Source organism: Aythya ferina (assembly GCF_964211825.1).
Source record: "Aythya ferina genome assembly, chromosome: 1".
Taxonomy (NCBI): domain Eukaryota; kingdom Metazoa; phylum Chordata; class Aves; order Anseriformes; family Anatidae; genus Aythya; species Aythya ferina.
In genome coordinates this window covers 141,511,196-141,524,044 of record NC_140296.1, presented here as the reverse complement: position 1 = coordinate 141,524,044, position 12,849 = coordinate 141,511,196, and the positions used below count along the sequence as shown (strand labels likewise).

The following is a 12,849-nucleotide window of genomic DNA, read 5'->3' as shown; positions in this document are numbered from 1 at the left end:
TGAAACAAATCTGTTCTGAACTGTACTACATGAACCAATAAACAAAAGAGCAAAGCACACATGCATGAAGGCTTTTCCTCCACTACAGGTGTGACAAAACCACAGCCCAGTACTCAGTCAGAGAGCTTGATCACTGACATGCAAAGATGAAAGCTGTAATGGTTATCCGAGTATCTAGTAGGAGTATGCCTCCAGTCTTACATACTCACTGCCTACTCGTAGAACCATGCAACAGAAGGCACAGCACTGAAAGAATGAGTACCACAACCATCTATGTGGAAAACAAGAACTAAACACAACAGTGAGGAGCAGTACAAAATAAACAAGAAGTAAAACAAAACAAACAAAACCAAAACAACAAAAAAAAAACAACTTGTTAATGATTCTTGTTTTGTAAGAGAGAAGTGAAAGCATTTCTTTCACAAAGAAATTACGTTAGGATTCAGGATTTTCACAGCAGTCAAATCACCATTTTGAAGAGTCAGTATAAGGTTCATGTAGCATTGAGAGTCTTTAACATACTTTATACAAGAGCATGCACCTCAGCTTAAGAGGAAAGGGCCTCAGGTTAAAAACACTGCATAATGCAGCGTTGCTGCAACCTGGCAAGTATTCTTCATGGCACAATGTAGAATCCTTACATCACTGCTGTATTTAGAGAAGATGACTGCAACACATTCAAGCAGTAATTTTTTTTGTGCAGTTCCTTATTTCCATGCAGCAAATCTCAGAACTGAACACTAGGTGAAGAGCCAGGTACTCTGACAGAGGCTTGTTGTGTGGAAAGTCACCTAGGGAATTTTTCTGTCCTACACCAGAGGAGGTGGAGACAACACTAGTCATCACTGCAGGAGCAAACGACAAGCGTTAATAAATCCTAACAGGTTAGGCAGTGAAGACAGTTGTGTTAGTTAAACTTTAAGGTATTAAAGGTAAGGTACTAAAGGTTAACAATTAAGAGAATAGTTGTGACAGTCAGCTGCTGTTCCTCGAGTCCTCAGTCACACTTACTATAGGAGTATGGTTTGGATTTTTTTCAGAGAATCAACAAACTTTAACTGGAAATAGATCGTTGTATGTAAATAGTGCAGTTGTATGTAAACAGTGCAGTTGCATTTCTGTTGTGAAAGACTATTGAGGGATCACATTGCAAAACTACTGATTCATTTTTAGGAAGACTGGAGCTCATAGTAGAGTTTTATGCAAAAGGCTTGCCTCCAGTCCAACACTACTCAAGCAATTAGCTTTACAGACTCCACAAGCTTGAATCCTAGCTTCACAGAATAGTTATTACAGAGAACTCACATGTAGTAAGTCCTTATACACACAAGCCCACTTTTCAAAGGCTGTTGCCAATCCTCCGGAGAGAAACTACAAGGAACTCCATACACACACGCATTTTTATTTTAATAAATAAAGTTTTACAGGCTCAGGCTTTTTTGTTTGTTTGTTTAAATCACATATACAGAACAGAAAATTGCCCGATCAAGTAACATGAATCAAACTACTAACCCTGGGAAGGAATGCATGCCCTCTGTAACACTGAAGACCTTAACTGAAAAGGGATTTCCCTTGGGCAGTGCAGCAATTTACACCACAGATTGGACAACTTGAAAGAGGTGAGGCCGAAGCAAAGAGAGTGACCCTAAATGGACCACTGGTCTTTACAGGGCCACAACAGTGCAAGGAAAGCAAAAAGCCCAAATGCCTCCATTTTCTAGTGTCACTTTTGGTTGAATACATGTCTTCACATCCTTTAAGCTATACATTCTAACCACAAGTGGAGAGGCTAAGCACAGCAGGTAGGCAAAATTATTCCATTGAAGAAGAGATATTGGGTGACACAGTAAAGCTACATTTCACGATTATTTCGAATAAGCAGATGCTTTTGCATCCCTTCAGTATGGCAGTGGAACAGATCCCACCTTCTCTTACAGAGGCTTAGTCCAAAAACTTCCTGTTGGCATTAGCACCAAAGAGAGCCACTCTGATTTCTGGCATCATCTGTTGAGAAAGAGTACATCAGTTACACGTAATGCTACTGCCGAGCATTCCTTGTTGCAGGCAGTTTGATAGCTAGACTAGTCTTCAAAATTGAGAAGTCAATTATTTTGTGTTTTCTGAAGCCTTTCTCTGACCACGTATTGCCTGCTAGTCTACAAATTAAAGGACTACTTACTTATACTGCATCATGAGGAAGAGATGCAAGAGCTAGTAATTTCAGCTAGAATACAAGGTTTCAGCCAACGTTTCTAGTACTCAAGCAAACTTCAGAAATTAAACTCAGTATTTCAACATCTTGACTGCAGCATAGTCATAAGTGTCTTTTGGTACCATAACTTCTAGAGCTTTATGCTTAGTCCAAAAGGCATCATTTTTGGGAAAAGCCATGTTTGTTCTAGAGAAGCGCAAGCAGTAGGTAATTTGTTTCTTTCCAGTAAAAAATAACTTCTTGTCATCCGTATTGAAAGTCTGATCCCACACACTGTTGGAACTGTTACTGTGCACTGGAAACACTAGGATTTAATTACAAGACAAAACTAGCTAATTATATCTTGCTCACCTTGGTTGTGAGAAAAACTCACCTGCTGAGCTACAAGGTCCAGCCGACTTTCCAGAGTGTTAGAAACCTTAATTTTACCATCACTGTTGTAAATTTCAACACCTCCAGCACTAGAAAGGAAAAGTAAAAATAAAAGTCATGACAGCTATGATACATCTCAAAGCTATAATTTGGCAGACATTACCCCAAATGAGTTCTTATAGAAAAGCCAGAGGTGTAGCTGTTCATCTGTTAAATAAATACATTTGATCATGCCTTAATGAGAGTAAGCACAAAGTGATGCAGCGAAGTAGTGTTGTAAGGCATCTTCAGTCACTGGGTACCACAGCTACCTACAAGGATACTCATTAGCATGATCTAAATACAAACAGTGCTATGAAATTTGTCACTTCAAAACAGCTTCAGACTGTTTTTTATTATTAATAGAACACTTTTGGATTTTGGGAAGTAAAAAAAAAAAAGAGTGCTAGAAGTTTTGTTTGCTTGCTCATACATAAAAAAACGATCCCTGACTTTCAAAATATACAGTTAAGTTCCATGTTCTTTATCATACTGTATGGAAATAAAGCCTTGCAAGACCTAACAGACACAAACCCCATCAAGTCATCATGCTGCAGCACCGTGCATGATTCCTTATGACTGTTTGCTTCCTCTTGAGACAGAAAGCAGAGCTACATTTGCACTCTCCCTCTCTAAAAAAAACAACAGTTAGTTAAGTTTCTACACGCTGTTATTGTATACTTCACTACTGAGGAACAGGCTGGAGGTTGCACAAAGCTTTTACTGACAGTTTTGACTGAGTGCGCTTGTCTGGAGGAAGCTACAGAATCTGTACTTGATTAAGAGAAAGAAGTGCCAAATTCCACTAGAACAGCAGTAGACACTGCAGGGATATTACATACATAATTTTCCAAGACTGTCCTAGGAAGAGCTGTGGCTTGCAATTTAAGTTGGCGCCCTGCATGAAGGACTCCCATTTTGCTTACATTTCCTCTGGCAGGAAGTTGTCTTGGTCAATGTGAATATCCACATCCCTTTTTGTGGCATTTTTGTAGATTGGAATGCTCTTCTGTATAGCAGCCTAGGACACAAGATAAAACTCCAATTAACATTGATAAGCAATAGCACATCACTTGGATTTGGTTGCTCATTCATTTGCAGTAATTAAAATGAAGGAATTGGAGTTTGTTTCATTTTTAATTAAGCAATTTATTTATTTATTTATTTATTTTGCTTTTGAGCCAAAACTAATTGTTATTAATGTTGTAGCAATGTCTAAAGTTTCCTAGGTAATACCCAAGCAAGGAAATGATCCCTGACTTGACGCACATACTTGCTGTCTTGCATTGTACCTGCAACAGAAGTGCAGCTTGAAAACATGCTTTAGTTGTTTCCCTGTCACACAGATGGGATCTGAGCAGCAAATATTTGCAATCAGGCCTCAGCCTTCATGAGCAAGGATACTGTCGTAATTCTAGGTGTCTTACCTTAACCATAGGGAGATCCTGTTTCCTGCACCGAACAACGATTTTGGGCTCAAGCAGCTGGTAGAATCCCTGCACAAAAGATAACCATTACAGTATCAGAAAACTGACATTTTAATCATCTTAGAACTATTTAACTCCAAGAAAGGAAATGAGCTGATCAATTTGAAAAACAAAACCTGACAATGTTTACTCATTCTAATGAGTTCTTTGCTTGCAAGTGCACCCCATGCAGACATTCTGAGAGGATGGCAATGATATATGGGAAAGTCTACAACTACGGATCATGTTTTTGTGTTAGCTTAAAGTTTGGAACGCAAGTGCAACTAAACGCATTTGTCATAGGAGTGGGCTGCCCAGATAATGTACACATGTATGTAAGGATCATTGCTGTCCAAAGAGAGCGTCAGCTTGCCTGCTTGCCCATTCGTGGAGAAGACAGGCTGCAGTTTTAGGTGCCTGTTCTAATAATTCCAGCCCTGCAGTTCCTGTAGCAACATGCGAGCACTACAGTGGATCAAATCTAATGAGCCAAGACAGACGCAGCCAGCTTGCACGAACAAGACAAGTTTGTTTGATATACAGCAGCAGCAGCCCTAAGTGTGACAAGGAAACAAAAATACTGAATTGGAAGCACCAGCTGGAAGGGAACACTATTAAGAACACTCTGTCATTAAACTACAGACAGGAGAGTTTGTGGCTGGTTTCTGTGAGTTTATGGCAAAAGGACTCGTTCATACCAGAGGGTGGCACTAGTGGTTGCAGAAGTGACCCTAGCCAACACTTAGATTTCCAGAAGTGAAGTTCCAGGGCTAGAGGGTGGTATTCTAGGTAAGCAAAGCTTCAATTTGCCTTTGTATGTGTCACAAATGCTTACCATAATATAGTAAATCTGTCAAACCCAGGACTAGCTTTGTGGTAACTACTGACTTGTGGGCTTGAAGGAACAGCTTTAGTCAAAGGTGCATTTGAGTGACTCATTCCAACTAATTACGACAGAAGTTTAAAGTGTGCATCCTAAACGTGCATGTTACAACGTATGTGTGCGCATCTGCAACTATACTTATAATGGGAGCCAGCTGCTTGGTCTACTAGGTTCGATACCGCAAAATAAACTGCAGCTTTATCTGCTCAGAATCTAAGATCAAAAGACATAGCAGAAGTGATGTTTAAAGCTCAAAGATCATCCAGCAACATTTGATCTAGACTCCAATACAACTGTAACATCTACAGTTGGTTATGTTTGAAGAAAGACGCAGGAGAGGACAGAGCTGCAATCATCTATTTGGTACGATTTAAATATTTACCTGTAGAACTAGTCCATCCAGCAGCATTTGGTACCTGGCAGTATCCTTCACCACCTTGGCAAGTCTTAGCTTGGCCTCATTCAGCAAATCCTACATTCAGAAGAAAATCAGATCAGCAGAGCCCATCTGTTTGGCATTTGGTTTCATGCCTACCAACTTTCTGTACTCCTATTATAGCAATCACACCCTGCCAACACGTAAACGTACACTCCAGCTGGTGTTCATCCAAGCTAGACCTTCATCTATGTGCATGGCACAACATCCTTCCCAAACAGTTCCCCCCTCCCTGCCCTGATCCAAACCCAATATATCCAGACCACAATTCTTTCTTCATGAAGAAGGGGGACCTCAGTAGTAAAACGATGGTATTTACAACATTAATTCACACAAACTAAATATGTTATAAATGGTTGCCTAATGTAAACTAATGAAGTTGTCCAAATAACTGACCTTTTCAGCTTTGTAGTCAAGTTAAGAAATCTAACCTATCCTTACATCAACAAACATTCAGGTTTGATAAATTTAATCATAAGTAAACGCAAGCAGAAACTCTAAACTGAAAGCTTATTTTTGATTTGAAGTAGTTGTTTCTGAATGTCTTTATTCTGCAAATCAACATCAGATGGGACTGAATGTAGAAGAAATTTGAACAAACTCAGAAAGCTCTTAGAACTGAGCCATAATTATAATTACTTCAGATAAAGGAATTTTAAAATTTGATATAAATCCTTCTTTAATGTCCTGTATCGTGGAGTTTAAGAGAAGAGTGCATGTTAACACAATCAACAGTAAAATGTAAGACTATCACAATTCAACATTGTGGTCAAATCTAGTTATACTGTCCACTCTAGAGTAACACAGCATTTCTGGAAGTGCTCCTCTCTATTGTTCACAAAGGAGGCCAAAGATCTGATAAGGGAAGAAAGAGGTAGCAGCATGTGACTTCAAAGGTTTTAAAATAAGGAAGAGTGCTATGCATTACTCAGAAGCATGAGTTTGAGTCAGCTGATAAATGAGGAAGAGATTACCCAGCAGAGTCTATCACAATAGAGTTAGCTCTTTAGCCACCCACTTTTCTCCCCACTGTAAATACAATTAAAAAATTGAAACTAGGTTTGAAGAACCAATTAACTGGCCATTTTCTTTTGCTAACTCTCCTTTTTCATAGCAGCTTTGACTCGAGCAACATTACCATTTTTTTTAATACTTGGTTTCTACAGGTCTTGCAGTTTTTCCAACAGCTCAACAGCACCATCTAGCTAGAACACAGAACACTCAGACTGTTTCTGAGACAGGGTAAGGAAAGCAGTGCTAAGAAACCTGCAAGTTGTATAATAAGCAAAATGAGAATACACTACACGTGGTATAAGGCTGAACTAAGACTAAATGTAGCTTGCTCTGGTAAACGATCACTCGCCCTACACATGCACACAGAGATCAGTCACCCACTAAAACAAGAAGCAAACCTTTCCGTATACTAGTGGGCACTAAAGGTGACAGAAAAACAACAGTGAGTGGTGTTTTAAACTTACTTGCTTAAGCCACACCAGCTTTAAAGAACAGATGTTACATCATGCAAACAGAACTTCAAGTTCCACAAACTGTGCAAGAGGTTTCTGTTCTTTAATGAAATAAGCTATTGTCTAAGTGATAGATACAACTAGTAAGTGCAATGCTCTTGGCAGAGAGCTGGATTTCCTGAAGACAGGCAATAGAAACTGAAAATAAGCTAAAGCAGATTAGTAAAGCCAGATTAAATCTTTAATGACTTTTCAGGTTAGCTGGGAAAGCTATCTGAAGTATGTTGAAGCAAATATTACTCAATCACAAATCATATTTTCATTCAGAATATGTATAAGATCATTTCCCAACAGATGGTAGGAACAGAACCTCTGTGTCTTTACTACAGAGATACTCACTGCAATAAGGTCATCCCTTGCCTTGAGGACCTTCAGTCTTGCCTGATTCATCAGGTTGGACATCTGACTGCAAGTTGCATGATAAAGTTGAATCAGTCCATCAGACTTTAAATGTTGTAGTTCTGTCAGTGTTCAACTGTGTATTTTACATTTAAAGGTAACAATGACACCGTGTTTAATAACAAAGCCTGTTCATCTGTTTGAACCTGTTTCTGAATCCATGCAAACGATTATAATGCAGAACCCCATACTGCACTAGACCCACCAAAACTGAACCTAACACAATCATTTCTCCCACAGTAATAAACCAGGGTAGAGTTTTAGACATTAACCACATAAAGAAAAATCGAAGTTTCTTTCAGCACACCTCCTACCTGTTATATTATTGTAGCTCACCCTGGATAATTACTCCCCAGAAAAATTAGAACCTCACAATTACAGCTCAGTACATTAGCTACAATTTGCCCATTTGCAAGGGAAAAATGGTATTACATGAAATTAATAATAAGATGAGAGCTCAGCCTCTGAAGCCAACCATCTAACCTAAGTAACTTACATTTTTTTCTGCTGTTCAATTTGTTTCTCCTTCTTTTCATAATACTCCATGATTTTCAGCCTCTGTGTCTGAACAAGGCGACCCTTCTCGATGTTGAATTCTTCTTCTGCCTACAGTAAAAATTAAATAACTGAAGCAGAAATTGATTCTATAGGCTGAAAAAAACAGAATCAAATGAAACGGCCATGCTTTAAGAACGCATTTACAGATAAGCTAGGGTGATACAATTTATGGTTCCACATCAACAAAGCATTTCAACCAATATGCAAGTCACAGGGAGTTCAGTATGTGTCCTGCTGAATTCCGAACTCAAACCTTGCTAAGATACAGCTTTTTTCATTGGTATGTCTCTGCTGATTAACACGTTTCCTCGCAGTGTTTATTCCTCAGGCATACAATTACCAAACGGGTATATTATGCACTGTCAGGAAATACAATTCATTCTATCTGAGCTCCAGGCATGTTTTTTTCTTTTTAAACAGACAGAATTAGTCTCATTTCTGTCTACAAGAAGTTCTACCTAAAATAACCCACTCGGTGCCCACAAAGTGCTTTACTACAAGTAATTCTTAATTCTTACACAAGGAGACTGGCAGTATAGCTACTACATTTTTATAAAACTGAGCCTGTTAGCATATGAAACCACAAACACATGGGAAGTTTATACCTGAATATCCAATCTCAACTTCTGACTTGTCTTTGGAGATAAACAGCAATACCTGATTTAGAACTTATTAAACAGTTTTACCGATCAAATCATTTATGGGAGATAATTATTAACAGTAATCCATCTTGCTGGTACTGGACTCAACATATATTTTAGTGTTGATATAATGCAGATTGTTAGGGTCATAAGGCACCATTACTCCTACTTCAATGAACATCCATATTCTATCACCAGGTTAATATCAAACTCATTCTCTTGTGGCTTAGCCGTATTGAGGAATTCTGCAAATAGTTCAGCTCATGCCTTACATATAAGTTTATGGTGTAGCTCCCCAGGACACCTACTAAAACACACCTGGAAGCAAGTCAGCAGGTGGCCACACAGGTTCAGGTACAGCTATGAAAGTGTTTACAAAACAAGCTTTCACCAACCCAATTCAGACAGTTTAACTTTCACCTTCTTCATTTTTGTGCAGGAATGAACATTTGTGCTAGATTATTAGCACCCTTGCTTCAACTTCTTACTAATGCCTCTGCCTAAGATGCTATGGAAATCAAGCAAAAATTAGAATTATATATAGGAGGTAGGGAAAGGTGTTTCACTTACTTTAGTCTATTTGCATTACCATTCAGTGCTCCTGGTTGTGTAAAAAAAGTGAGTGAACTTGGGTAGGAATAAATTCACGTTTAAGAACCACTAAGAAAACTTGGCCAAAAGAACAGATCCAACTCAGTAGTTTTGTTCTGATTTCACAGAAGTTAGCAAACATTTGGTAGTATCATTTTTGCTACATAATAACTGAATGGGAAGCAAATTGTACTTTACAGAAGTGTTCTAAGACTGCTCAGACTGCAGCTATTAAACCAGGATGTCAGAAGCAGTTCTCCTTTTGCACTTACTGACATTGAACTTCCATTTTTACCTTTGCATCTATTTCTTCAGCCTTTTCATTGGCTTCCTGCTCAATGAAAGCCATCATGTGCTTGATCTGTAATAAGAGAGAAAAGAAACCATTTTCTGCTGGAAAGGACATTGATGGGTAGAAACATATTCCCCATTCGTACAGTAGGCCCCCTCCAATTCCACTTACTAATTTATCTCACAGTGTTGTTTTTTGAAGGAATTAAATTGAGCATACAGGTCACAGAGTCACCTCTGCTTAACACAGATTCCAAGAAAACCAAATTGTTACGTTGTTAAATAAGTTTCTGTGATGGTTCACTAGAAAAATGTACGTAGATATGAAAGTATAAAACAACATTTTACATTTATATAGGCCTGAAACTGAGTATTTGCATTTTTCACTGAATCAGGACGTTTCCTCCAGTAGTAAAGGAAAAAAAAATCCTCACACAGTAAAATTAAAGTAGTCTGTTTGTTACAACATTCACGTGAAGTATAGATGAACCTTGAGCCCTTGCTCTAAGTCAGATGTGTCATCTACACAAACCTGGGCCCTCCACACCAGAAACTGGCAAAGCAAAACAAAGGGCTACTGACCGCTCTGGCCCAGTCTGTACAACCAGAAGTTTGTTTATACATCTGAGAAATCTTTCTTGAAAAATGTAATACATGCCGTAAAAACTTGAAAGGTCTTTGGTTTGAGAAAAATGAGTTTAATTAAAAAAGGCCATTGTACTGATTAACTTCAGGTGACTTCACAAAGTAGTCGCGTATTAGTTTGGAGGAGCTGGGGAAGGAAACAGAGAGAGCAGCACCAGTTGATTGAGACCACAAGAAGTATATCACATGCTGCTTTAGAGATGGGTACACACTAACAAGTTCAGCTTGAAGGAACTTTTTTAAAGCATCTCAAAACACTATAAAGCACAGGCCTGAGAGCTCAAAGACGGGGAACCAAATTATACCAAGTTCTGCTTATTTATCTTATGCCGTTCTGTTACCAGGGTTAAGTTTAGGTTCAAACCTAGAGCACTGCCCAACCAAATGGAAACTTTTAACTGTACTGCCATTTCCTAGCGCGGATGGAGTGGACTGCACGCTCAAGTGGACCATGAAACCCTCCTTTTTGCTCGCACTTAATGACAAGACACATTTAAATCTGGTCTGAAAACAATTGCATGAAAGATTCTATTCATATAATCTCATGTTGAAACGAGACATTTTAAAGAGATAAGAAAGGTGCCAATTTGAGAACTGAGCCAATGCGCTGCATTATGCATGCCCGCTTAAACTAAACACCAGAAGTGAACAGACAAGCGGAAGATTTTAGGCACATACAGCGGAAGAAGTGAATGACAGTATCTACATCCTCAAAATCAGGTCAACCATTTTTATTTTAACTCCAGTTTGCAACACTTCTAAGCACGAGTCTACCTCCAAGGTCAGTTTCTTATCCCACTTGTCTGATCTGACAGCTGATCATATCAAGCTTTAGATCTGCATTTCAGAAAGGACAAGAGGCAGATAAAACATGTAAATAATTTCACCAAATACCCTGGTGTTGAAGGAAACTAAGGACCTTTCTACAGCAACAGTAACCCTTATATTACTGAGCGACTTCCTCCAGTTTATTTTCCAAATGTCGGAAGAGTTCTTTAAAAAGTTTCAGATGTTCAAGAAATATCCTCTGTATAACAAAGCAGAATAAGACGGAAGCAAGGTGATATGTCATCTGTTTTGCCATGTCTGTTTAGACCAAACATTGTTATTGCTTTTGTAGTTTGTTGTACTGAAATCCCTTTTTGTTCTTCATAGGAATGAAAAGAGATATTAAGTGAGGCTTCCAGACCTAAAGGTATTACATGTAACAATTGATTAAACACTGTTGATGAAAGAAAGCAAGTAAAGCAAGGTCTTTAAAAGATGTTTAGATGTTGAACTTAGCGATATGGTTTAGTGGAGGACTTGTTAGTGTTAGGTCAGAGGTTGGACTCAATGATCTTGAGGTCTCTTCCAACCTAGACAATTCTGCGATTCTGCAAATCCAAGATTGATGAGTGGAGATGATTTTTAATGTGAAAATTATTGAAAGCGCCATGGTCAGTGGTTAAGATTTCAGAGGATCAGCTGGTAGGTTCACAGCAGGGTTTATGCACACGTAGAACAGCGATGCCATCAGCAGCGTGCCCTTTTCCAGTCAAGAGGATCACTCTAGCATGCAACAGTGCAAACCTACAGGCAGGCTGCAGGTGCGAAACTCCATTGGCACCGTGTGTTTAGTGTATCCACAGATCCTGAACTAACCTTTGAAGCTCACACCCACGGCAGCTGGGCAAGACCTGAGCAGGTCACCTTTACTTTTATAACCTTCGTGGGAGAGGGAATAGAAAAATTCAAGCAGCAAAGCTTCGCAAGCAAAACGCAAGGGACGCAACGCCGCAGCCCTCCTCCTGCAGCAGGACAACCTGCGGACCTCGCTTCCCACGCGACGCCTGGCTGCCAAGGGGCTGTTTGGCGAAGGAGACACGAGGCGCTGCGGATGCGGAGGGCACGGGGCTGCTCGGAGCCCCGCCGGCCAGCTCCGGCCGGCTCCGTGCGGTCTGCGGCAGCGGGACCCGGCCGGGAGCTGCTCGTCGCGCAGGGCCCCGTGCCTGGTGTCAGTAAGGGCGCCGCGCCCTCGGCCCGGGGACGGTGCCACGGCAGGGGCCGCCCTGCCCGGGGCACGCGGCTGAGGGACGGTGCCCGGCTGCGGCGCCTTGATAGCGGCGGCACCTGAGGGGACGGCGGGTGCGTGGGGGGCACCCGTGAGCCTACCCCTGGATGCCCGCCCCGCCAACACCAACCCCAAACCCGTTTCCCCCGCCGCCCCCTCTCCCCCCGTGTAAACCCTCTGCCCCCGTCCCAACGCTCTGCCCCCACCCCCATCTCGCAGCCCAGCGCTGGGCCCGAGCCCCTTTCCCCCGCCCCATCCCCCCCCCGCTCCCCACCTGCTTCTGGACGTCGGCATCGCTCAGCGCCATGGCGGCGGCGGGACGCGGGGTGCGAGGTGCGGAGCCGAAGCGAAGCGAAGCGAAGTGGATCCGGTTCGGGTCCCGGCTGCCACCGCCGCCTCGCCCCACCCCGCCCCGCCCACTCCGCCCCGCCCGGCCAATGGGAGCCGCGCAGCCCGCTGGCGTTACGGGGAGGGAGGGGGCGGGGCTTGCTGCCATGTCGCGGCGGCTCCGCGGCGCCATCTTGCGGTGGCCGCGGGACCGGTAAATAATTACCGTGCTTCGGTCAAAAACCGAGATACCTCCGGGAAAAACGCATTTACTTTATTAAATCAAATTAAACACGGATTAAAACGTGCTTCGAAAACCCTAAAGTTTTGTTTGTGCGTGTTTATTTTTTATTTTTTGCAATGCTTCAGGCTCATCACAAGGAGCCTTCGGTGTCTCAAGGTCACTTCCC

General features: G+C 41.3%; 1 protein-coding gene across 2 annotated transcripts; it reads right to left on the bottom strand.

Moving 5' to 3' along the window:
• Window positions 1-1,382: 1,382 nt before the first annotated feature.
• On the bottom strand, window positions 1,383-12,543 carry ATP6V1E1 (ATPase H+ transporting V1 subunit E1). 2 transcript variants are annotated; one of them, XM_084499291.1, is made up of 10 exons: window positions 12,387-12,511; window positions 11,704-11,766; window positions 9,419-9,484; window positions 7,830-7,939; window positions 7,274-7,340; window positions 5,355-5,444; window positions 4,051-4,119; window positions 3,550-3,644; window positions 2,586-2,673; window positions 1,383-2,004 (listed from the first exon to the last, which is right to left on the bottom strand). In XM_084499291.1, exons 3-10 carry the CDS (start codon window positions 9,473-9,475, stop codon window positions 1,942-1,944), a joined length of 639 nt encoding a protein of 212 aa, XP_084355417.1. In that variant the 5' UTR covers window positions 9,476-9,484; window positions 11,704-11,766; window positions 12,387-12,511; the 3' UTR covers window positions 1,383-1,941. The 2 variants fall into 2 exon arrangements, with proteins under 2 accessions (XP_084355417.1, XP_084355416.1); XM_084499290.1 differs by lacking the exon at window positions 11,704-11,766 and having other exon boundaries at window positions 12,387-12,543.
• Window positions 12,544-12,849: the final 306 nt, after the last annotated feature.

Bases quoted from the DNA above. Each gene is read 5' to 3' on its own strand.
- ATP6V1E1 (XM_084499290.1), bottom strand. From the start codon at position 12,419: ATGGCGCTGAGCGATGCCGACGTCCAGAAGCAG. The intron at 4,120-5,354 runs GTAAATATTTAA...TCTTTTGTGCAG, and splicing joins TGGATGGACTAGTTCTACAG to GGATTCTACCAGCTGCTTGA. The intron at 3,645-4,050 runs GTAAGACACCTA...CTTGTGTCCTAG, and splicing joins AGGATCTCCCTATGGTTAAG to GCTGCTATACAGAAGAGCAT.